General features: G+C 37.2%; 1 protein-coding gene and 1 pseudogene across 1 annotated transcript; both read right to left on the minus strand.

The window, feature by feature from the left end:
* Positions 1-1,002: 1,002 nt before the first annotated feature.
* Positions 1,003-2,131, minus strand: LOC107479689 (uncharacterized). Its single transcript, XM_016099794.1, has 3 exons — positions 1,930-2,131; positions 1,538-1,864; positions 1,003-1,421 (listed from the first exon to the last, which is right to left on the minus strand). Exons 1-3 carry the CDS (start codon positions 2,129-2,131, stop codon positions 1,003-1,005), a joined length of 948 nt encoding a protein of 315 aa, XP_015955280.1.
* A 6,030-nt stretch (positions 2,132-8,161) lies between these two features.
* On the minus strand, positions 8,162-24,402 carry LOC107479688 (glutamine-dependent NAD(+) synthetase-like; annotated as a pseudogene).
* Between the last annotated feature and the right edge of the window lie 1,972 nt (positions 24,403-26,374).

Raw genomic sequence — 26,374 nt, forward strand, 5'->3', positions numbered from 1 at the left:
AAAGTAACATTGTTCCCTCTTTTATCAAATCCAGTAATTTCACTTTTAATCCAAATAATCCTATTGATATCCTGACTAAGATCAATAAAATAAATATTGATTGCTTCAAACCAATAATCTCTGTGGATTCGACCCTTACTCACGTAAGGTATTACTTGGACGACCCAGTACACTTGCTGGTCAGTTGAACGGAATTGTGCCCACTCATACCAAAAATCCTAAGTTCCACAATCCTACAATAAATATATTAATGCTATATTGATGTGATCACAATTTCGTCCACCAACGGCCAAGTGATGCGACATGAGCTGGAGGTCTATCCCTGGCATGTCAGCTGGCATCTAAGCAAATTGGTCACCATTAGCCCTGATCATTTCCATTAGAGGTTCCTTCAGGTTATGTGGGAGCTTTTTATTCATGAAGGTGAACTTCTCCTCTGAGTTGCCAACCCTGAACCTTTCTAAGTTCCCTTCCGGCTCGGGTCTAGTCTTGTCGTCGACCCTAGCATCCAGATCGGCGAGGAACACTCCCGATGCCTCTTTGGATTTCTTTCTTAAGGAGAGACTGGCATTGTCGCAGGTGACTGCCGTTTCCAAGTTTCCCTTTATGGATCCCACAGATCCGTCATCAGCGATGAACTTCATTATCAACATCTTTGTACTGATCACTGCCCCGTGGTCGTTGATAGTCTTTCTTCCAAGGATGACTTTGTAAGCCGTGGAGTCTCGTAGAACTACGAACTCCGCCATTACTGACCTTCTCCCCTGTCCTAGTCCTACGGATACCGGTAGGGAGATTATTCCATCGGACTTGATAAAGTAGTCGCCCAACCCTACTACACCGTGCTGGTGAGTCCATAAATCGGCATCCCGGAGACCCAAAGTATTGAACACGTTGCGGAACATGATATTTGAGTCGGCACCAGTGTCTACGAGGATCCGCTTAATTAGGTCAGTTCCCACTCTGGCCGTGATGACCATTGGAGGGTTTTCTGTGACCTCATCAAACCATTGGTCCTCTGGACTGAAAGATATGGACGGAGTCCTCTTGGAGTTTTGCACGGGGATGGATGATGAGACTGCCAGGACTTTGGCGTCCTTCTTGTGCACCGACCTCGACCTTGGAGCCACGTTCGTGCTCGTGGTCCTCCGGCTCCTGACGTCGCTTCACCATGTGGCTCTTGTCCTCTCCCTCGCGGTTGCGATCTCGCCTCCTCGGCTCCCTGGTGAGGTGGAAGAATTCGGCTAGCTTTCTGTCCCGGATTGCCTGCTCTAACGCATCCTTTAGGTCAAAACAATCATGTGTTTTGTGTCCATAACCCTTGTGATAATCACAATAGAGGTTCTTGTTACCCCTGATTCTGTCCTTTAGAAGTTGGGGCTTTGACAGAATTCCCTTCTCAGGTATCTGCTGATAAACTTCTACAATGGGGACGGCGAGGGGGTGTAGTTGGTGAACTTTCCGACTTAGGGAAACGGCTTGAATGTCTTGGCCGGCCCGCCGTCTCTGGCATGCTCCTTTAGTCTTTCCTCACTACCGTGCTGCCGAGGTTGGTTGTAGGCAGGCTGCCGCTTGTTAGCTCCCACCACTTGACTGACTTCTTCATCGTTGATATATTCCCTAACCATGCTTTGAATTTCTTGTATCGTCCACACCGGCTTCGTGGTGAGATCCTTCCTGAAATCCTCATTCAGAAGTCCATTCGTCAGACATAGACTGGCCACCGAATCGGTTATGCCGTCAATCTCTAAACACTCATCGTTGAACCTGTCCAAGTATTTTCTGGTCGGCTCACCGGACCTTTGTGTCACCCCGAGTAGGTTGATCGGGTGTTTCACCTTTGCAATACGGGTGGTAAATTTGGCTAAGAAAGCGCGACTAATGTCCAAAATGTTGGGAACAGAACCTTGCGGGAGGTTGTTAAACAACCGTATTGCAGGTCCTGCCAGAGTGACCGGGAAAGCCGACACCTCACCTCGTCGCCTACCCCCTCCAAGTTCATTCTGGCCTCAAAGGCCATTAGATGCTCCTGTGGGTCTTGGGTTCCATCGTACCTCATGTCTGTTGGCTTATTAAAGTGCTTTGGTAGCCGGACCTCGAGGACGGAATGATGAAACGGGGTTGCGCCCATGATCACGGGTCGTCGTGTTCTCTTCGGCCTTTCTCCATCGTCCTCCCGATCTCGCTCGGTGGCTCATCTCCCTTCAGGCCAGGTGTATATCACAGGATCGTGCCGTCTTCTTGGCCGCTTCCAGTCCTCCTAGATACTTTAAGATTCAGATCGTGGGCTGGGTGTGCGCTAAGAGCGACTTCTCTGAGGAGTTCTTCCCCGTCTCTTAAGAGATCGGGAGTAGTTTGGTTCGGGAGTTTGTTGATGACATTCGTGATCTGCCAACTGGCGTTCCATGTTCTGCATTATTCTGGCACTATCGCTGCCCGTTCTCCCAAAAGGGCGTCTCTCTTGGAAGCGGGAGGATGGCTCGGGTTGTCGCAGAAGAGACCCTGTGCGCTCGCGGGAGGAGGCCACGGAGGCTGCCTCGCTGGGTACGGCTCCCTCGTTAGGTTCTCTGGGACCTTGTAGGAAATTCATTGAGGTGGTCCCCACAGATGGCGCCAATGTACGGTAGGTCGGGTACCGGACTGTTCGCAGGGGTCTTGGGATGGAGAGGTGGGTTTCCGCCTGTTTTCAGTTGGTGGTGTGAACGAAGGAGCAGCCGAGCTTCCGAGCACTTCAAGTGGAGAGGGGGTGTCACCTACAATGATACTCTGACGCTCAAGTCAGTAGCGTGTATAGGTGATGCGAGAGCTGAGGGTAGAGTGACGTACCTTGGGGGAGGGGTAGGACCCTCCCCTTCAAATCCTATCTTTTTAGTTGTTCAATGACCTAATCTTCTTCGGAAATAAGTATACACATCTATATTTAATTATTAATATAAACGAGATAAATCATGTAATATAAAAATATAAATAATTTTATAAATACATATTAGTGTAAATATATAATTTAATTTATTTATTTAAAGCAAAATCCCAAAAAGCATAGAAACACAACTTGACATAAGTTTTTAAAAGGTTTAATTATTCTATTATTTGTAACACCCTACCACACAGAATCTTATGCTTAAGTCATAAAATTGAGGTGGTGAGGTATTATGACTTCTAAAAGTAAAATTATATATATAATACAGATAGAAAAGGTTTTATCTAGGAGCCTTTAAAAAAGTAATTGAATGAAAAACAAGCAGAACAACGCAACATTCATGATCGGATAAAAGTAGAAATAAAGGTGGATAAGATTAAATGGAAAAGATAATATAAATATATAACATCAGAGTTCCAAAAATGCAATTAACAAGCTTTAGGCTTAGCCTGCAAAGCAAAGACTGACTAGAGTATACATATATATATACACCCCAAAGTAACCCAAAAGAGAATACCGACAACCTATTTCTCCGGGTCAACCTCTAAGAGGGACAAACATAAAATACAAGGTGGAGAATCTAAATACATATATAAATATAAATATAATACAACCCTAAATTTCAAGAGTTCTTCGCTTCTTTAGAGTCTCCAGAAAACACAGTGTGGTGCTTCTCAACCTGCATCTGAAAAATAACAGCACGTATGGAATGAGAACCGGAAGTTCTCAACATGGTAGTGTTGCTGCATATATAAGATATAAGGTCCTGAAAAAGTCAGAGGCAATTCTAGAATGCTGACACTCAAATTATAAATCTTAAGGAACTATAACAGAAACTATGAAATCAGGGTGGTTCCCTAAGGTTCTTAAACTTAAAATTCTAACTAAAACCCTCAACTATTCCCCGTCCTCCACCATCCTCCAAAACTGCCCCAGTAGATCGACACACACAAACAAAGCAAACACAAGTAGAATACAGATACGGCAGGTAGCAAATATAGCAGGTAAGCATGATAATCACATAGTCAAGCCCAATTAATGCAAAATCAAACAAAGCACACATATGCATATGATGTATGTCTATCCTACTGGCCGTGAGCTCACGTGTCGGTTACTTTGTCAGAATCCGACACACCCAATAGCTAACCTGGATATCATCTCTCTGATATGCCTCCATACTCTTGGGATATAGTGCCCATCGCATCTGGGACAAAGTGTTCCCACACTCTTGGGATATAGCGCCCGCTACGCTCTCGAGATATACTGTCCGTCACACTCATGGAATATAGTGCCCGACACACTTTCCAGAGTAAGGTGCTCCTACACTCTTCGGATATAACGCCTGCCACGCTCTCGGGATATAGTGCCCATCACAGTCATGGGATATAATGCCCGACACACCTTACAACAAAGAGAACTCATACATTCTCATCATGGACAAAATCTCAATCATCATACTCATTCACAATCATTCGTATTTATTCATTATGATCAAATATTCATCAATTACATAACACTTTCACATTTCTCAACCATGATTCATCATATTTTTAAGCTTTCTGCTCTTCCAAGCTACCATCCCTTCCTAACTTCACTTCATCAGTAAGCATACAACTAAGTTTAGGGCTAAAAGAGTAAAAATAGAGGTTTAGGGGCTCGAAATTAGGTTTTAAAACACAAAATTCACTTTGCTGAAAACAGGGGTCACGCGTACGTGTGAGCCACGCATATGCGTGGATGAGTTTTTCCTTGTTCACGGATGCAAGCACCCTGCTCGCGTACGCAAGATATGCAGAGTGACAAAAATGCAGAATAATGCAAAATTTCAGTTTTTGCACTCCAAACTTCCAACACGCACAACTTTTTTTATTTTTAAATATTTTTCATCTGTTCTTTGAATGGCATGAACTTTACGAACCTAATTTTCATATAAAATAAATTTGAAATAATTTGGAGGTATGAAAGCCGAGTTATAGCTCGTTAAAATTCGGCCAAAAATTAGATTTTCACAAAATAATCCAACCTCTATTTTCATCAATTCACTATTCAATACCAACTTTCTATACTCATAATCAACACCAACACATACTATAACACAGCAGCACAACCCCACATCCTACCATAAACAATTATACCTCAATTCTAAATAATCTCATATAAGAATTTCTCAACTATCCAAATAAGTGCATCAATATACCACCTCATACATATTCATTCACATCACCTTATATATCATCATTAAATTCATCATTTAGCATTCCATTCTCATCATAAACATCAAACATCACATAGTCTCATCAACTTTATCACTTGACATAATTATTATCAATCATTCAACATACAATCTAACCAATCAACTCAACGACGCTAACAACAAGTACTCATATGTTCATCAATCAAATCACCAACTGACTTCAATCTAAGCTTATCCTATGGTCATCTAGCCTAAGTTTTCACAAGACATTATATATTAAATACGAGAAACCAAAACCATACCTTGGTCGATTTTCTGTTAATCCTGGAACACCTTAAGCGTTCACCGCACCACAAGGCCCACCACTCCAGCCCCTCACCAATGATCCCAGCCTCTAAAGTTCAATCTTTAACTTCCAATTTCTCAAATTGTCTCCAATCCACAACCAATTTCAATCTGACATTATAATATTCACTATAATCAACATAGAGTTCACTAATTCAACATTTCATAAAGAATTTGAGGGTGCTTAGCTGACCCACAACTCCAATGAACTAAACCCGACAAAATCCGCAAACTAATTTGAACCTAAACACTGAAATTAAACAATTTTCAACATAATTATTCATCAAATATTCAAAATTGAGAAGGAAAAAATTGAGGAATAAAATGTGGATTCCTTACCTGATTAGATACTGGATTTTGTAGAGCTTGACGCGCTAGTCGCTTGGCCACAAATGGTGCAGCGATCAGAATCAAAAGTTATAAGGATTTGAATCAAGGACCAAGGGTTTGTGATTTGGGAATTGTTCTTCCCTCTTTTGCTTCCAAGTTCAACGTGTTCCCATTTCCATTTAAGGGAGAAAGGGCTGATGCCCTTCATTTATATTGCAAGTGGGCTGGGCCTTAGGCCCATTTTTGGGCCCAGTTCGCTCGATTAAACCCGTTCGACCCAATCTTGCGCCAAATTCTTTTTAAATTAATGTTAAAATTCTTATTTTAATTAGTTATACTCTATTAAACCATAAAATTCTAATTTTTAATTTATTTGCTTAATAATTAATTTATTAGCTAATTATTCACTAATTTTACGGGTTTTACATTATTTCCTATAAACTATAGATTTATCAAATTTGCAACTAGATTCTTATATTTTTTTCAATTGAATTCTTATACTATTTTTAATTTTATAATTAAATTCTTGTTAATGTTAAAAATGTTAGAGTTAATAAAATATTTTTTCGCAAATTGAAAATACCCACCATTAAGAATCTAATTTGATCTTTAACCGCATTTTTAGGTAGAATATTCAGTTAATTTTAATATTTTTGACACGGAAAGGACCTAATTATAAAATTAAAAGTAATAAAAGGATCCAATTGAAAGAAAAAAATATAAAAACCTCGTTACAAGTTTGGTAAAACTATAGAAACTAATAATAAAATTTAACTTTTTAAAAATTTGAAATTGAAACATATAATGTACATTCTTCATATTTTTAACTTAAAATACTATTTCAATGTCTTTAATATCACAAATTTATAATTTTCTTGTTTCCTCCATTAATATAGGAAAAATGTTACGTAATCAACAATTATTCTTCATATTTTTAGGCTTTTAGCCAATATTAACTATTTTTTTAATCACTAAAACTCCTTACATTCTCCCATAAGAAACGTATTTCATTGCAAGGAGCATGACAATTATGCAATCAAATTGGCATTTTAAGTTTTAAGATTCACAATTTCACCTCCCGAGACCTTTTCACGTGTCAAAATTGCTTACTATCTTCATAATTAGCCGCCTCCTAATGAGACAATAAATCTTCTTAGTTGTGTCTTTTGCATATACAAAAGTAACTTGTTTTAATATTTTTCTTTGATTATTGATGTTTGTCTAACTTGCAACCCTAGGAGCTTTTCTCTCTCATCATCCTCTTCTTTTAAAACTACATTCTCATGGAAACAAATAATAAAAGCTGAAATACTAGGTTGGATAAATTTCATTCCCCACAAATGTACAATAAAAAAAAAAGATGAAAAAAAAATGATACACAAGACACATGCATTTTTTCTCTTTCAGAAATTTCACAAACATGAGGTATGAATCACTAAAAAGTTTTCATTTTAATTTATTAATTTGATAGAAGCTATGGTTGTTAGCCACTCATACATCTTTGTAGACTCCATCAAGTGGGAAAAAAATGCACATTAATTTTCAAAAGATGAAATCTACAGCACTGTCTAAGCAAAATTCTATTTTGTTCTATTATTCTTAGAGTGGTTAATTTTAGTTAGAATCTAACTTTGGGATTATTTTAACCTGCTGTAGCAACTCTTATTCCACTAATACCTTCTTATGCAACTGTTACATCTTGAATAATGTCTTTTACATTTATCTTGTAACACCTTAATTTTTAGCATCTTATGATTGTACTAAAAATTTAGGCGTCACTTACCTTTAAATCTTTTTATTTTATACTATCTTTGTTTAATATTGAGTCTTCGCGGATACGAATCGAAATTTTAATCAAGAAATTGAAAGGAAACTTTATTTTAAATCACTTAACCACAAAAGTATATATTCACATAGCTTTATATACATAGACTTATTCAAAGATCCTCAAATACAAGTTCTACCCCTCTAAAAATTAAAACAATAAACGACGAGGGAAAAATAAAATCTAACAACTCAACTCGTAAACAAAATCTTCTAAACTCCTGTAGTTCCGCACTAAACCTTTGTACCTGTAGTTGAAAGTGATAAAAATAGGGAGTAAGAATTGGAGAGTTCTTAGTAGGATCCGGGTTAGAAGTTAAGTTTATTTTATATATACTTGATCAGCAATAATAGTCACCAAAGTACAATCCAATGCAACAATTATAGAACACAGAATTCAAACAGTCATTTAGCACACCCACAATCACAGAAAACACACTTACAAATAAATATGCGCAAACAACTATGATGCATGTCTATCCTTAGTGTAGGTAATGAGCTCATCTTTCGATTTCGACCCGCTCCTGACTTAATTCAGCAACATTTGTCTAAGTTTGGCTTCCAGTGTCATAACCTCTGTAAGCAACCTCTGTCTTACAGGTGCGACTCTCCTGAATCGATGTATGCAAACACAAAACCTCTATAAGCAACCTCGCTCTTATAAGTCAGGTTCTCTCTGACCAATATATGTATTGATAATCTCAGTAAGCAACCTCCTTCTTATATGTGCGACCATCCCCTGAATTGACCGATGTATCTCTGAAAAGCAAATCCCAGTGAACTCATTATCATATTTCTACTCGTTTTCATCAGGTACACAATTATTTCAACTCGTTTTCAATGTCAAACAATACTTCTACTTTTTTTTTTGTTCTTTTTTTTTTGTTTCTTTTATTCTGCTCTCTCATCTCCTATGACAAAAATTTTTTAAATTCCTTTAATTTTTTTTATTTTAATACTATAAATTATCTTCACATTCTTCGCTCATCTCTCTCTAAATATTTTATTAAAAGTGAGTCATAAGGTTATTAAAAAATCGAAGTCGGAAGATCAAATAGTCACAATTTCTTTCCCTCACCCGGTCACTTCTCCTTCCCGTATTGCCTTGATTTTGGTTTGGTAATTCATTGACGGTGATTAATGAATATAAAAGGGCTACGTGTCAAATAAATCATGAATAATTCATTATTTAATTTTCAAAAATTTAAATTTAGATAGTACATAACCCACTCACTAGTTCATCAATTTTTCGAAATTGGTAGGGCCATCTCACATTATAGGAAACTTGCATAGATTAAACTATTATCCTCTGGTGAATAACTCTGCAAATTGAGTAAAAGATTTTAAACTTTTCATCACCAACATAATTATAAGATACAGCTCTAGTGCTCTAACCTAAGTAATTACATACCTCAGCATGATATGAAGGCGTCAAGACAGTCATTTTGTGTCGATTGATTGAATAATACTTGAAGAAGTGTTTCACTTTTTCAGCCACCTATGATGGAGTCAATCTTCCACCCCATCTATAGCACAGATTCTGCAACAGTAAATTACAGAAACTATAGGTTATAGCTGAACCACCAAATAAACCAAATTCAACTTAATCATGCAAGAAGTCCTTTGAGTTGATTCTGCATCAAGCAGAGAAATCATTACTTCTGATAAGAAAATACCAGTTATGTTTTTCTTATTTTGATAATGAAATAATTGTCACAATTTTTAGTCTTAATGAACAAGGTGATCACTTTCAGAGGCCTGTCAAATGGCTTGCAAATATACTAGCTATCGTTTTTGCTTTCATTACTTCACATATTTCTAGGCCATTAAATTTTACATTATGGGATGGTCATGAGAAGAATTATCATATATTTGACCTTTTTTTTCAAACATTAATTAATAGATAAAAACATAGAATTGAAAAACAAGTGAAAGGTTGCAGAAGAAAATGAACAAGACAGGAAGTAGAAACAAAAGGTGCACTTGGAACATCGAAACTGGACCACAACGGAATATTTTCTGTGCTCTTCCATAGATTGATAGTTCTTCATAACTCATTCCCATATCAACTTCATCAAGCTGTTTAAAACAGAGAATGAAGTATTTGATTCCACATTTTAAAACCTTGCGTTATATATACAATTATAATTGCATGGAGAATTGCATATAAACCGAACAAGCAGAACATAATATGACACTACTGAAAAAGAAGAATAAATCAATAATACAAATACTTGTTGCTTAGCTTCGCTGAGAATAATAGCTTTCAATATCTCACATTGTCATAGGATTGATAGTTCCTCATAACTCATTCCCATCTTAACTTCATCAAGCTGTTGATATGGGAATTCATTCTTGGACACAATTTTTTTTATTTGGAAAAAACAATCATTTGTATTCATGAACTTTACGAACACCGACAAAAATACCCATTAAATAAGGAAACTAATGTTATATCCATCAAAGATGAACTCCGTACGACAAAAGTACCAAAATCCTAAATTTATGTAGACTTTTTAATAAAATTTCAAAATTACCCCACCATTATCTTCAACATTAGCTCCCAACCATCGCTTCTTTCCCACTCAAACTTTCACATCCCCTCCATTACCACCACCTTAACCACTTTCTTTTTTCTCTTCTACTTCACCACCGCTGCCATGACGGTATTTCCATCTTCATGAACCCATCTCCAAGAAACTTGATCACCGACACAACCTCTCCAACCGGATCCCTCTCCCCCTTTCTCTCCCCCTCTTCCCCAAATCCCGCGTCATCTTCACCACGGTCAACACTATGCACTTCCATTGCCGTTGTGCTTATCGGAGTCATTCTCTGACTTGACAAGTATCCTAACATAGATATGATTGGAGATTTCTGAGAGAATTTGAACAATGAATACACTCAATTGGTTCAATTTGGGTATAGATAAAAACAAATAAATTATTAATTACAGGAGATTTGTTCAACTTCATTAATTATATAATAAACTTGTAATTTGTATTGTTGTAAATATAAGACATTTCTCCATGGTGTCCATGAGCTTAAAGTGGACCTAGGAGGAGTTGAATCGTACCATGGGAAGGGACCTTGTACGCTGGATCTCGGTTCAATCTCGCTTCCAGAGTTTCTCCATCTTGTGGCGGTATTAGACGGGGTCTTGGCCGGAGAGGCATTGTGGCATCTCTGTGCAACGGCGCTGCTGGAGCTTCAATCCGGTGGCTCTAAACTCTGAACTTGTCACTGTGCCAAGGTATAGGTGATCTATGCATGGGCTTGAGGTGGCGCTGGGCCGCCACGGAGTTTGGGTGGCTGCAGTTGAAGGTGGTAGCGTTGCGTGGGAACGGATGGATCGCCTAGTTACCTTTTTATTGTCTTTGTCATCGTCAGCGTGGAAAGATGACGGCAGTGGTGGTTAGTGGAGTAGTAGAGAATAGAGGGTGGTTAAGGTAGTGGCAATGTAGGTGTTTGAGATTTGGGAAAGAAGAGAGGAGGGGTTGAAGATAAAGATTGGCTAATTCTGGAATTTTATTAAAAAGTCAACATAAATTTAGGATTTGCGTACTTTTGTCGTACGGAATCCATCTTTGATGGATACAACGTTAGTTTCTTTCTTTAATGGGTATTTTTGTCAATGTTCGTAAAGTTCATGGGTACAAAATGGTTGTTTTTCCTTTTAGATGCACACAACAAATGAAGCAAAGTAATTTTTCCAAAGGATGTTTAATGACTAGATTAAGGGGATGTATATGAGATTTTCCTCTTATGCTATAAATAGGATTTATATCCGCTGCACTGCAATTATACTATAAAAGAGATAAACTTTGGTAAATGATGTGCAATGGACCACAAAATATGAGAAATGATAAAATACAAGTAGAAAAGTATTAATATAAATCTGTGTAGAGATACCTTTGTCAAGTAACCGTGAAATCCTTCATCCACATTTGAGCTCTCCAAGATAAAAATTCATGTTTGTTATGAACCCAAGGCAATAGTAATGCAAACATGAAAGCTAGCACCATCCTAATTTTAGTGTGTATCTTTTGCAAGCTTAGATTCTCAACATTAGATCCACTATTTACCTGTAAAGACATACAAAGAAATTATTTAAGACCTATAATAGCATGTAAACATAAACAATTAAACATAAATCAGATTTCTAAGCTTTTAGACAGGATAAAAATGGTGAGATTATCCCACAAGGAAACTAAGTTTCAGCCAGTTTGACCCAGTTAGTAGCAAGGCCCCAATATCAATATGGAGATCTATGTATGACTATTTATATTTGCAACACTTATTTATCACATTATCAATATACTTCTGGCCAGAAGTCCAAGTGCATGAAAACATCATAGACTACAGAGTTCTAGTACTTGCTAGCTACGATTAAAATAATTCACCAGTCTATGCTTCACCTGTAAGTGTTTGGAACAATGATAAAAATGCAAATACAACTCCATCAATGGAAAGATCAAGGTGCCATGAACCAATTTCATAAGCCAACACCTTTGCCCATAACCTTGTCATGTCCGAACTTTAAGGAGAAATTCTTTTTAGCATATCGTTAACATTTGATAAAGTTGTTCTTTAATCAGGGGATGTATAAGCTCCTTAACACAAAATGGGATACAAGTAACATTTTGAAACTATAAATAATCGTAACAGAAAATATTAAAAAACGAGGGAAGTAGAAGTAGACCTATCTTTATAAAGATTGATGAGGATTCATAGAAATAGCATATAGAAACTCCGGTGTACAGCCAAAGATTGAAAAACAGGAAAACATTATATTTATTACTTACCTATTTTCAGATCCCATAAAAATAGTATAGAATATTCTTTTGGCGAATTCTCTGCTGTTCGTAGGATATTGTCCATCTCTGTAGTTTCCTATTCTTATTGCATCCACTTTAACTTGTTCATCCCCATTTGCAATTTCTATAGGAAAATGTGAATCAGTAACCAATACTATATAAACTACAAGATTTTGTTTATTCCACCTCTTCTACGTCTAAAAAATGTAAAAGAGAAAAGAGATAACCCATCCTGATTTTATTACTAGAAATTATTTTATAGTTTGGTTTCAATGAAAGAAGTCAAAACATACAGAAATAAGAAAAAAACACTACATTCTATAATAAGTAGAAGTTTAATTCTATAAGTAATTCAATAATAATTTAATTACATATCGCCTCTTATCCACCCTTCCTTGAGATCCTTTCATCAGTGGTGCTTATCCGAGGTTTGATTAGTGGTCAATTTGATAATCTGTTTCTTCTTAAATAAGCATTTTTGCTATGCGCAATAACATAGCTTCTACATACTGCTACTGCCACAAGTTAGGCAGGGATAGAACCTTGAAAGTATATCAAAATCTCTAACAGAACTTGCCATCACATTTAAAAGTACCTTTAACAACCAGTTGACACATGTACCAAACAACTATAGCAACTGATGAACTGTCTGCTCCACCAAAAAGGGGAAGCAGAAAACCAAATGCTCCACTTCTTCTTAAATAGTCCTATAACCATCAACCAGGTCCAAATGTTATTTTCTCCTTAGGAGAGTGATACTTGATCTGTAAAGCATATACCACATTTAATATAGCAACTTGGTAGCCTGAGCAATTGAAGCAGTACATTGTGAAATTATCTAAAAGTTGCAACTCAAAATGGTAACATGCATTACCTTGAGTGAAATGGAAAGACGATGCTTAATATTAAATGGCAAACAAAGGCTATATCGTACTTCCACTGAAGGAACCTTAGTTTTACAGCTTACTTGCTCTTGAAAGCTACCTACAGATCCTCTTAAGCTAGCCACCTACTAATAGAAAAATGGAACTATGGAACCAAATCCAATGTCAACAACTGATCATTAAAATGGCATTGCATGCATTATAGGTGGGATGTCATGCAACACACATACCACGTCTAGATCTATCTGTGCAACCACAACCTCAACATCCTTTAAAGAAAATTGTGACTCTTATGCAACAAGGTCACCATTGACCACAGCACAAGCACAACCGTCTGTTACAAGTAAATTTTAATAAATAAACAGAAGACCACATAAGTAAAATTTTCAAAAGTTGGAAAAGAAGCTAAAATAAAAGTCAAAATGACTATATACCAATTTGCAGATATTTGAAGGTATTCATTCTCTAGAATATGCATTGGATACAAACTTCACAGCATTATATCATTTTGTTAAAATAAACTTATTCTACCATAGTAAAGGCGACCACCATCGCATCCTTAGTGATTGCTATACATGTATACCCCGCCACGAGTGTGAGTGGCATCTATAAAAGCATGAAGACGAACATTAAGCTTTTTAAGTTGGTGATGACTTCCACTGGCATTCATAAAGACTTCAACCACGTTCAAATCAAGCTCAGAATGTGGGGAGTTAGAGTAGACAGGTCTTCACAAACTTCAGCCGAAATAGCTCTACAAATTTTTTGGGGCGAGGGGGCAGTGTTAGCTATATATTTAGTACTTAATAAATATCGGACCATAAGTTGAAATGACAAATAAGTAAATTAAACATACACAATACACAGTAGTTAGAACACACTAGATCTTAATATGCATTTATAAAGAATCTAGAGTTTGTAAGTAAACACACTAAATAACCATTAAATAATAACTAAACGAATGAACAATGTAAAAATAAAATAGCTTGTGATTATGCAACATGTCCTTGAACATCAGAAATCCATAACCAAAGGGAACCGATGTCTGACCTAACGCCTTAGCTATCCCGCGGGGAAGCTGAAAATTGACAAGCTGATCTCTCGGCTTCTACGCTGTGAACCATCAAAGTTCTCTATAATTTCCATCGTTTGCAAGCCACATCTTAGTGTGTATCATGAGAATCTTGCGATTCAAATAGAGAACCTGGCGATTGTAGCACTCAGAGTCCTTGAAAATAGGAATTCCAATGCTACACACAATTCCATCCGTCCAATCACCAACTATGATATCTGATGAGCAGATATTTTATACATTTTTTAGCGTTATTTTTATATAGTTTTCATTATGTTTTGATTAAGTTTTATTAAGTTTTCATAGATTTTAGTGCAAAATTCATATTTTTTTGTTCTACTTTGAGTTTGTGTGTTTTATAGTAATTTCAGGTATTTTCTGACTGAAATTAAGGAGCTTGAGTAGAAGTTTGATTCAGAAGCAGAGAAAGGACTGCAGATGCTGTCAAGATCTGACCTCCGTGCACTCAAGGAGCTTTTCTGGAGCTACAAAACTCCAAATAGCACACTCTCAACGGCTGTGTAAAGCTAACATCCAAGACTTTCCAGAAATATATAATAGTTCATACTTTCCTTTGGAAATAAGGCCTAGCTGGCGTTCAGCGCCAGCCACCAGCCCTATTCCTAGCGTCCAACGCCCACAGGGGAGCAGCTGGCGTCCACTGCCCAAAAGGGAGCCCAGGGGTGGCGTTCAACGCCCCTAAGGGGTAGTAGCTCGTGGGAGACACTCAAGCTCATCCCAAACACTCACAAAGTGGGCTTTAGAAGTGGATTTTCGCATTACAAGACTAGTTTATCTTATTTCTGCAATTCTTAGTTAGCATATTAGTATATATAGGAGGAGATCACCCTTGTTTAGGATCTTCTTCCTCTCCCATTCGAACATTACCACTTTTCTGTACACTATGAGTCACTAACCTCCTAAGGTTAAAGTTAGGAGCTCTGCTGAGTTTCATGGATCAATAATATTACTGTTCTAATTCAATATGTCTGATTCTATTCTCTTATGCATTCTCGTTCTTCATCTTATGAATTGAGGGTGACCCATGACAATCACCCTTGTTCTACATGGGTTCCGTGTGATTCCTGACCCGGATAGCGTTGAACTAAAGCTAGAGATTGCGTTGCAGATTCCAATAGAACATCTGAGCACCTTTGGATATGTGACATGAAATTCCATTGACTATGGGTGCGTGAGGTCTCTGTGGTGTTAAGGTTAGAGTCAGAAAAGTAACACTTTCTGATCCGAAAGATCTGCCTTGTCTGTGGCACCTTGAGTAGGATCGTGAAGGAGAATGGATTGCTTAGAGCTTCATCTTTTGCTACAGTGAGAAACCTAGAGGTGGCTTGATGAGAGGATATGAATCACTTCAACATGGTGGATTGATGCAGTAGAGGAGGTGACTTGATGAGAGGACATGAGTTAATCACTTACGACTGCCATTGAAGGAATCAGAAAGTTATTGAAGAAGATAGTAAGAAAAGTGAATCTGGAAAGATAAAGCATCTTCGAAGCCTCAACCGTTCTCATACCATTGAATTCCTATCTATCTAGTAACGTTCTATTTATCTGTTTTATATGCTTTTCATGACAAACTATAATTTCTATCTGCCTAACTAAGATCTGCAAGGTATCCACTACTTGCTCAAACCAACAATCTCCGTGGGATCGACCCTCACTTACCTGAGGTATTATTTAGACGACCCGGTATAATTGCCGGTCTATTTGTGCGAATTCTGCGGAGCCAGTTTCGTGCACCAAGTTTTTGGCGCAGTTGGCAGGGATTGTTCGGATTTGACAAACTACCGGATTATCTTGTTACTTAGATTAGGTATTATTTATGGTTTATTTGCTCTTTTGTTTGTGTCTTTTGTTTTCTTTTCAAAAAATTTTCAAAACCTTTTTTGTTTTTGGCTATGTATTTTCTTTTGATTTTCTTACTTTAAATCTTACCTATTTCTTATTTTCTTTTTCAAAACTTTTTCAAAATCTTTTCTTTTCTTTAGTAATCTTTGTCTTTTGTTTGAGTCTTATGTCAGTTTTTAAGTTTGTTGTCCCCTTTATTTTTATTTTTTCTTTAAATTTTTGAAGGTGTTCTTATTTTCCCTTCTTCATATTCGAATTGTTCTTAGTGAATTTTCTTGGTTGATTTTAAAAATTTTGAGTTTGGTGACTTTTAGTTGTTTTTTCTTTAATTTTCGAAAATTAGTGTCATTAGATCTTAAAATTTTTTTAAGTATGGTATTTCTTTGAGTTCTTCTTTTCTTAAATTTTCGAAAAGTATTCTTGAGTGTTCTTCATTGTGTTCAAATTGTTCTTGGTATTTTTCTTGGTTTGATCTTAAAAATTTTAAGTTTGGTGTCTTTTAGTGTTTTTTTTGTCAAAATTTCGAAAATTGTGTTTTTAATTTCAAAAAATTTTAAGTTTGGTGTCTTTTAGTGTCTGTCTTTTTTAATTTTTCAAATTTTTAAAATTCAAAATTCAAATTTTAACTTTCTTGTTATGTTTTCAAATCTTTATCTTATCTTTTTCTTTAAATTCAAAATCTTATCTTATCCTAATTCAAATTTAATTTTCAAAATTCAAAATTTAAAATTCAAATTTCAAAATTTTAAAATTTAAGTTTTCAAAATTCAAATTTCAAAATTCAAAATTTTTAAATTTAAAATTTAAAATTTCAAAATCAAATCTTTCAAATCTTATCTTTTCTTTGTCTGACTTCCTCTTTCCAACTTTAAATTCTTTAAATCAAATCTTATCTTATCTTTCAAATCTTTTTCAAAATTCAAATATTAAATCTTATCTTTTCAAATCTTTTTCAATTCTTTGTCATATCTTTTTAAAATCTTTTTTAAAATCTTTAAATTTTAAATCTTATCTTATTTTAAATCCAAATTTTAAAATTCAAAATTTCAAATCTTTATCTTATCTTGAATCAATTTCAAATTTCAAAATCAAATCTTTTTAAAATATTCAAAATAAAAAATTTTCAAAATCAAATCTTTTTCAAATCTTATCTTATCTTGTTGACTTATTCTTTCAAATCTTAATCTTTCTTTGACTTTCTTTTTAAATTCAAATTTCAATCTACAAATTTTGAAAATCAAATCTTTTACTTTACTTTCAAATCTTGTTGATTAGTTATTTACTTATCTTGTCTTATTCTCTTTTCTACTCTTCTTTCTCTTTTCTCTTTTTCAAAACCTCCTAACTAATTCCTCTCTCTTCTTTTTCGAATATTCTTACCTCTTTCTCTCTCTCTTCTATTTTCAAAAATCATCTACTTATTTCTCTCTCTAATTAACAATTAAATAAAATAAAAACAAAAAATAATTTAATTTCCTTTACTTTTTATTTTCAAAAATTTGAATTCCATCTCTCTCCCTCTACTTTCATTCTTCTTGTCTTCTCAAGACATCTTACTGGAAGTGCTCTATACTCTGATATAGAGACACACACCTTCTCATTTCCTTATTTCTTGACTAAGTGTACAGGAACAAGAAGAGTTCACCATGAACTCGAATGGGGATGAACAGTTCAAAAGAGCTTTGGGGTCTTATACGACCCCCACTCCTAACTTCTATGGAAGCAGCATTAGCATATCTCCTAATGGAGTAGCTAACTTTAAGCTCAACCCATAGGTAATCATTCTAGTGTAGCAAAATTGCCAGTTTCATGGACTTCTACAAGAAAAGCCCATGGAATTCCTTGCAGAATTCCTGTAATTAGCTGACACAATACACACTGAGGGAGTAGACCATGATGTCTACAGATTGATACTTTTTTCCTTTACTGTTAAAGACCAGACAAAGTGGTGGTTAGACAACCAACCCAAGTCTAGCTTGAAAACATGGAATCAGCTAGTGGAAGTTTTTGAATCAATACTTTCCTCCAAGGAAGCTGACCCGGTTGAGACTGGACATCCAAGGTTTCAGACAAGAAGTTAATGAATCTCTTTATGATACTTGGGAGAGGTACAAAATGATGCTACAAAAATGCTCTACTAAAATATTTTTAGAATGGGTCAAGTTAGACATCTTCTATTATGGACTCACAGATATGGCTAAGATGTCCTTAGACCATTCTACTAGTGGTTCAATCCACATGAAAAAGACAATTGAGGAAGCTCACGAGCTCATTGAGACAGTTGCCAGCAATCAGTGGTAACACGAATCCCCACACTTTCGTACTGTTGTACCAGCAAGTGCACTAGGCCGTCCAAGTAATATCTCAGCGAGTCAGGGTCAATCCCACGAGGATTGTGGTTTGAAGCAAGATATGGTTATCTTGCAGGTCTTAGTCAGATAGATCAGAAGGTTGTTGGAAGATTTGTCAAATTTGTATTAAAGGAATATTAGAATAAAAATCAGTAAAATGGTTATAATTAAGGATAGAGTTGAGGGTTGGAGTTGACTTGTCTTTCTGAATTAATTCTGGTATCACTGTCTTCTTTGCTTGTGAATGATGTCTTCTATGGCAGGCTATATGTGATCAACACCATGGGCCGTGGGCATTGATCTCCTCTACTACAGATTGAACACCATTGGCCGTGGTCATCCAATCTGATGAAGGGTGAAGCTCTAGTAGCTCATTCTCCTGGCGATCCTACCCAAAATGCCACAGACAAGGTCAAATCTTCCGGATCAGAGAACGCTGCTTCTTTGGATGCTAGCCTATACCATGGAGACTCTAATCTCCTCGAAAATCAGTTGAACTGGTGTCTCGAGAAGTCCCCAACAAAGTCGTGAATTAATCGTCTGAGAGATGTATAAACATAGCTGTTGGCTCGTGCTTTTCAGTCACGTATTCACACGAACCCAAGTAGACGCGTGTGTTTGTCAGGAACATTCCTCTTAGTGTGATGAACAGAGCTGATTGTTCGATCATCCTATTCACCACGTTGAAGAGTGGATATACATCTTAGAAGTAGATCAAACACAGATCGAAGAAGAAACAATAATACTTTTCTTAATTCATAGGACTCAGCAGGGTTCCTCCCCTCAACCTAGGAGGTTTAGAAACTCATATTAAAGTAAAATACAAAGTAAAACTCGAAAATAGCATGTAAAATCTAGATGTTGTTTGAATGATTACGTAAAAATAACTTTAAATACTAAACAGATGACTAGTAAGGGTAAAATAGTCTTTTTAGTGCTAAAATTCACTTTTGGGGCCCTCTTGGTGAGTGTTTGGGCTGAGCTTTGATGAGATCCATGTGCTATGAGGTCTCTTGGGCGTGGAACGCCAGCTAGGGCGTCCTCTCTGGGCGTTTGGATGCCGGTCTCTGCTCTTTGGGCGTTGGACGCCTAGAAGGGGGCAGGAAGTTGGGTTGGACGCCAGTTTTGGGCCTTCTAATACGAAGCAAAGTATGGACTATTATATATTTCTGGAAAGCTTTGAAAGTCAGCTTTCGATAGCCGTTAAGAGTGCTTCATTGAGACTTCTGTAGCTCCTAAAAAGCTAATGAAAATTAAACAAAACATGCTAGAAACTATATGAAAATGATGCCAAAAAGCGTATAAAATATCCGCTCATCAATCAGCATCTGTACTCATCTAATGATACTCCAATGAAAGGAGAGATTAAGATAGTGAGCACTGAGTCAGACCCTCCTGAGCAAAGTGAGTCATTAACCCAGCAACTGTACTCCCTTGCACAACAAATATTAAATTTCAAGAGATGCTGCAAGAAGCCTGAGCCTCTAACAGAGCTATAGAGGCACAGTTGAGTCAAACTAAACAGCACTTATCTGAATAGATAAGAGAAGAGTGTCTAGCCCTCATTAGTACCAAGGAGGCTACGCCTAAGATGGTACACACTATTGAGGAACTAAATCAAGAAGAGGTTGGAAGCACATTATTAGATATTCAAGCTTAGCATAATAAATAACTTAAACCATAAACCATAAATAGGGTGTCTAAAACTTAGAGAATTTCTAACTAATGCTAAATACACTACTGTATCCTACCGCCTTCACTAACCTACCTTCCGTGCGATCCCATCGCCACCACCTACCTAACCTCCTTAGCACCAGACAATCACAGATAATGCACGCAAGTAAAACACAGGTAGTATAATCCAAGAAGTAAGTAGGCATATTATACAATTACGCAAACTCAAGTAATGAAAGCAAATGAGCACATAAGAGATGCATATGATGAATGCCTGTCCTATTGGTTGTGATATCACCTGTCAGTTATAGTGCCAAACCCAACACAAAATCCGATCGGCAACTCTCAGATTAGTCTCTCTGTTGCGCATAAGGAGGAATAAATCCGAGGGATGAGTGCCCTACCACCTTCTTCTTTCAGAGGGAAATTTTTCGAGGGAGAGTGCCCTACTAGCTTCCTCTGGATGCCGCATGATTCTGTGGGTTAGTGCCCTACCACCTTGCAACTAGAGAGAAATTGTATTCTCAGGAGGAATAATTCCGAAGGATGAGTGCCCTACCACCTTCTCCATGAGAGCGAATGTGAGAGGGAAGGCCGGCTTCAACTCTCACATCCGAACGTAGGCGGGAGACTGCCACAACCCCTACGATGGAGAACAACGTATAACACAATCACATTCTCAAACTCAGAGCTCACTGCTCATAGCACAAGTTCGCATGTACTCATCTCATTAACCATACTCATTCATGTTTCTCAAATCATGATCACCTCAACATTCTCCCCAAACACTCCAGCTATTCCATCCACAGAACTTCCAAGCCTAAAATCAATGTCTTCTAAACTCATAACTAAAATGCCCCTTTTTATACACTTAATATTTTCTCCCTTTATTCAAGATCCTAAAACTGGTAAAATGGTTTTAATCAAATGTTACGAAAGTTTACAAACTTGCCGGAAAGGTAAAACAGTTAAAAACAAGATTTTCTTTGAAAAACAGGGCAGTGTGCATACGCACGCACAGAAGAAATTTCAAGAAGTGTGCATATGCATAGAAGTGTGCATACGCATAAAAGGTAAAAGTTTTCATTTTAACACACGCACAGATACGCGCGATCACCCTGAACAGATTGCCAATTCTAGTATGTGCGTGTGCACGAGTTTGTGTGTATGCACATGTTGCAAATTTTGCATGGGTGAGAGTTTACGCACTAGAGTGTGCTAGCGCTCCAAACAGTAAGCACCTCCCAATGTGTGTGTGCGCACAAGAGTGTGCGTACACATGCATTCAAAAATACATAGGGTGTGAGTGCACACAAGGTTGTGCTTACGCACAAATTAAAAATTGCCACTGATCAGATCACACGCACAGCAGTGTGCGTGCGCCAAACTTCACAGAATTCAGATTTCTGAGCCAAACTTTCAATGATCATATATTTCTCTACAAAATTCAGATTTCTACAAAATCTATACCATTTTAAAGCTCTTTGAATTATCTTTAATTTGATATAAAAATCATTCTATTTCAAAAACTGTAGCCCAAGATATGATCCGCCAAAGTTGGCTTAAAACCCATTTTTACCAAAAACCTTAAAAACTTACTTTTACCAAAACTCTCATTTCAAAACCAAACTACTCACAATCCAATTATTACCAAGACAACACAGAAGTCCATACCACTCATTCCTCAAACTCAACTATTAATAACCTCCTATTTACACTATTCTACACCATCAAAATCTTTATTCTCTAACATCTAAAATCATCATAAACACTCCTAATTCTCCTCATTCATCAATAACATTTTCATAATTCATCATCAATCATCAACAATACACACAACTCTCAACAACCATAATAATTCTCAACATTCATCATCAAATCATTAAGCTCCCAAACGTTTTACAACAATATTACACATCAATAATTTCTCATACATAAATCCATTACTTACCATCCATCATTATCATAATAATCACCCAACACCAATCTCAATACAACATCAATAATCCATCAACCTTAACAAAATATCAATAATCCATCATCATGCTACATATACTCAAAGTCATCATACATCATAATTATCAACATCCAATTTCAATCGTATCCTATGGTCCACTAGCCTAAGTGTCCAGAGATATTACATATTATGTAGAGGAGACCGAAACCATACCTTGGCCGATCCCCAAAATGCACAGCGCACCACGATTGGAATCCAAAAAGCTTTCAACTCACCAACAAGCCACCAAAGCTCAAACTAACATCTTATATATATCAAAATAAAAAGCTAAGATACGCAAAACAACTAAACATAAGGGTTTAGTAAAACCTTACCTTATCCAATGAGATTAGGGGTAAAATCCAACAATATCCAATGCTAGATCACCCCTATACAAATAAAACACAAAAATCTACTCAAGAACTAGAACAAAAAATGCACAAGAGCTAGGGCAGGAAACTGGAGCTGGAGTTTTGATGTCTTACCTACAATGCCTAGCTAGAATAGAAGAGCCCAACGAGAGCTTCGTGTAGTCGTAAACGACTGGTCAATCGGAGCTCCGTAGCTCAAGATATGACTTGAGGAAGATGGAGGTGAATAGTGCCAAGCCCTCTTCTCCCTCTCTTCTCAAACCAGCTTGCCTTCCTCTCTTTTTGGGTGAAAATGAGCTGATTTGGCTCATTAACTCACTTATATATGTTGGGCCTTGGGCCCGGTTTGGGCTTGGTCAAATCCGTTAGCGTTTTAGGTCCGTTTGGCCCACTTTAGGCCAAAACCTTTAAGATTAGTGTCCGGTTTTCGATCCTAAATTATTTTTGTCTTTTCAAAACAATAAATTTAATTTTCCAAAATCTTATTTTCCAAAATACGTAGTACTAAACAGACTAGAGCTGGTACTGACGGCTTAAGCACCACTACGCATTTTTATAAAAACTTTTCGAAAAAGATACATTTTCCAACTAAAAAAATTCATTAAAATAAAATTTCACCTTTAAATTTTCAAATTAAAACTTCTAAATTTTGAATTCTGCTTCGGGAACTTAAAATTATTATTTTATTAAAACGATTATGCCGATTTTTACATTCTCCCTTCCTAATAAAATTTTCGATGTCGAAAATTCGAATTATATTCTCCACGAAGCATTCTACTATCAACGTTATCAACCTAACAAGTCGCCAAAGCATCCCATCCACCATCATCCTACTGTGTCGATGTTCTCTCTCGCCTTCCACTGCGCCACTCTGATTATCGTTATTAAGAATTCGGATTACTCAGCCACATCCATCAAAAGCCTCCTTCTCCAATGGTCCCTCTAACGAATCTCTAAGTCCTGATATCACGAACGGCGATATTCTATACTATGAAAATAAGTTAAGATTTGGCTTCCGGCTTCATAATTACCTTAACCCTGTTGTTGTGATTGACCCGCCTTATGTGTTCCTCGGTGTAGACAATCTCTAACCAAATGTCCCGGTGCGCTATACTTATAACATATTTTCGTACCCAACCGGCATGGCTTATTTAGATGGTAGTTCCCACACTCCGGACACCTTATATCAGGGAAGTAAACTCTTGACCGCTTTCCTTCACCATTTCTCTTGAAGTTCTGTCCCCTTGGTCCAATGTAATCATCACGAACTCGGTCGTCAGGAAAATCACTATTTCCTCTCCCCTCAGTCACCTTCTTGGCATAGTCTTCCACCACCCTTGCCTTGTTCACAAGCTCAGGAAAGATTCAAATCTCCAAGGAAGCCACAGCAGTCATGATGTCATCCTTGAGACCTCCTTGGTACTTAATACATTTTCAACTCTCATAGGTCTCAGGGGATCCCTAACATACCCTTGAAAACCTACAGAGCTCTTCGAATTTGCTTGCGTACTCTGTTACTGATAATGAGCCTTGCTTCAGCTATATAAGCTTCAACTCTTTAGCTTCTCTTACCGATTCAAGAAAGTATTTCTTGTAGAAGGCCGTCTGAAAAACATTCCAAGGAATGTCAGCATTCTGAAGCTGCAGTAAGTGGCATTCTCCTTGCCACCAGTGTTGAGCGTCCCCTAGAAGTTGATATGCCGCAAACTCCACAAATTGGTTAGTCAGGACACGCTGAGCTTGCAACACATACTCCATAGTTTGGAACTAGTTGTCCGCTTCTGTAGAGTTAGTCAATCATTTGAAAGTTGGTGGATGAACTTTCATAAATGAAGCCAAGGTCATCAGAGCAACTCCTGCGTCATTACTGTTTCTGTCTTCATTTCCATTTCACGCCGGTTGACCCAACCTTTGTACGGCTTGCAGCGTTACAGCAACATTCGCTTCCATGGTATTAGCTTGGCATGGTTATTGGCCGGTCGGTCATTCTCAGTTCCTTCCTGTGTACGAGTACGATCTTGTCTGTGAGTAGCCATTAGGGTTCTTATCTACACCAAATAATCGATATCCAGGTAATCAATCTCAATATCAAAAGTTTAGTGCTTCAATTATCCCAAAAAGACACTCACAAACAAGCATGCTATGCATATCTCAAATAAATAACCCTAATAGCATAAAAGAAAATACATAGAGTATGCAATGAAGCATAATCGGTCCATCCCTCAGGCTCACAAGGACGAACCGCTCTAATACCATTAAATGTAAAATAATAACTCTAGAAGCCTGATGAAGAAAATAAGTTCAAAAATAGAGTAACAAAAGCGCAAAGCGTTCACACGATAACTACAAGCAAAAAAGACAAGATACAGAAACAAAACAACAAGATATAGGTATATAAGAGAGTATAATAGTTATAAGGAACTAGCCCCAGCCTGCGTAGTTTAGGCTGAGTAGTCAATATGCAGACATACAGAGTTTTGAAGGTTACAAAAGCATATACAAAATATATCTCTCAAAGTAAGCCTCTAAGGCAAATATAAATACAGAAGTGAGAGAACTAGTCAAAATAACCAAAACGACAACAAAATAGAATAAGGTCCTCTGCTCTGCTACCATCAAGCAACTCACTGAGGTGGGTTGCGACCTGCATTTGAGAAACAACAACAAATGATGGAATAAGAACTGAAGGTTCTCAGTATGGTAACAACACCCAGTAATGTAAGATGTAAGACCTCAGGATGCCAGAGGCAATCCTAGAGCTCTATACCAAACAGATATTCAAGCTTAATGAAATAAATAACTTAAACCATAAACCATAAACATGGTGTCTAAAACTTAGGGAATTTCTAACTAATGCTAAACACACCACTGTATCCCACAGCCTTCACCAACCTACCCTCCGTGCGATCCCATCACCACCGCCTACCTAACCTCCTCAGCACAAGAAACAAAAATAGAAATAGTAGTTAGAATAGAAACAGAAACAGTCAAAGCTGGAAACAGACACCCTGGAGTAGAGACCTTGCTGGGGTTGAACGCCAGACAAGGTGGCCAAAGTGGGTGTTCAACACCCATGAGGAGCGGCAAAGCTGGCGTTGAACGCTGATGAGCGGATAATTTATATGCTTTTTGGCATTGTTTTTAGGTAGTTTTTAGTATGTTTTAGTTACTTTTTATTATATTTTTATTAGTTTTTATGCAAAAATCACATTTCTGGACTTTACTATGAGTTTGTGTGTTTTTCTACAATTTCAGATATTTTCTGGCTGAAATTGAGGAACCTGAGCAAAAATCTAATTTAGAGGCTGAGAAAGGACTGCAGATGCTATTGGATTCTGTTCATACCATGGGTCAAGCTGTCTGACCCGGGATGTTTAGCGACAAGCCGACCGACCTCTTCAGGTCAGACTATCCGACATCTTCTCAAAGAGCTCGGCCAAATGCCCGACCTCTTCTCAAAGAGCTTGGCCAAATCGCCAAAGGAGCCCAAAGCAGGCCCAAAATGAAGGAACACAGCCCAATCTAAAGGAAGCCAAAGCCCAGAAAGATAAAGGCGGTTCCCCTAAAGATAAGATGACTTCACTCAAAGATAAGATAAGATAAGATAACTATCTTATCTCTAAAGAGGTCACTCCTCACCATTATAAATTCACTAGAGCACCCAGGTATAACTCATACTCTGATTCTACTCAATACCTGTTTAATACCCTTGCTAACTTAAGCATCAGAG

Source organism: Arachis duranensis, chromosome 3, assembly GCF_000817695.3.
Source record: "Arachis duranensis cultivar V14167 chromosome 3, aradu.V14167.gnm2.J7QH, whole genome shotgun sequence".
Lineage (NCBI taxonomy): Eukaryota > Viridiplantae > Streptophyta > Magnoliopsida > Fabales > Fabaceae > Arachis > Arachis duranensis.

Bases quoted from the DNA above. Each gene is read 5' to 3' on its own strand.
- LOC107479689 (XM_016099794.1), bottom strand. From the start codon at position 2,131: ATGGGCGCAACCCCGTTTCATCATTCCGTCCTCGAGGTCCGGCTACCA. The intron at 1,865-1,929 runs GTTGTTTAACAA...GCGCTTTCTTAG, and splicing joins CTGGCAGGACCTGCAATACG to CCAAATTTACCACCCGTATT. The intron at 1,422-1,537 runs GTAGTGAGGAAA...TCCCCATTGTAG, and splicing joins CAACCAACCTCGGCAGCACG to AAGTTTATCAGCAGATACCT.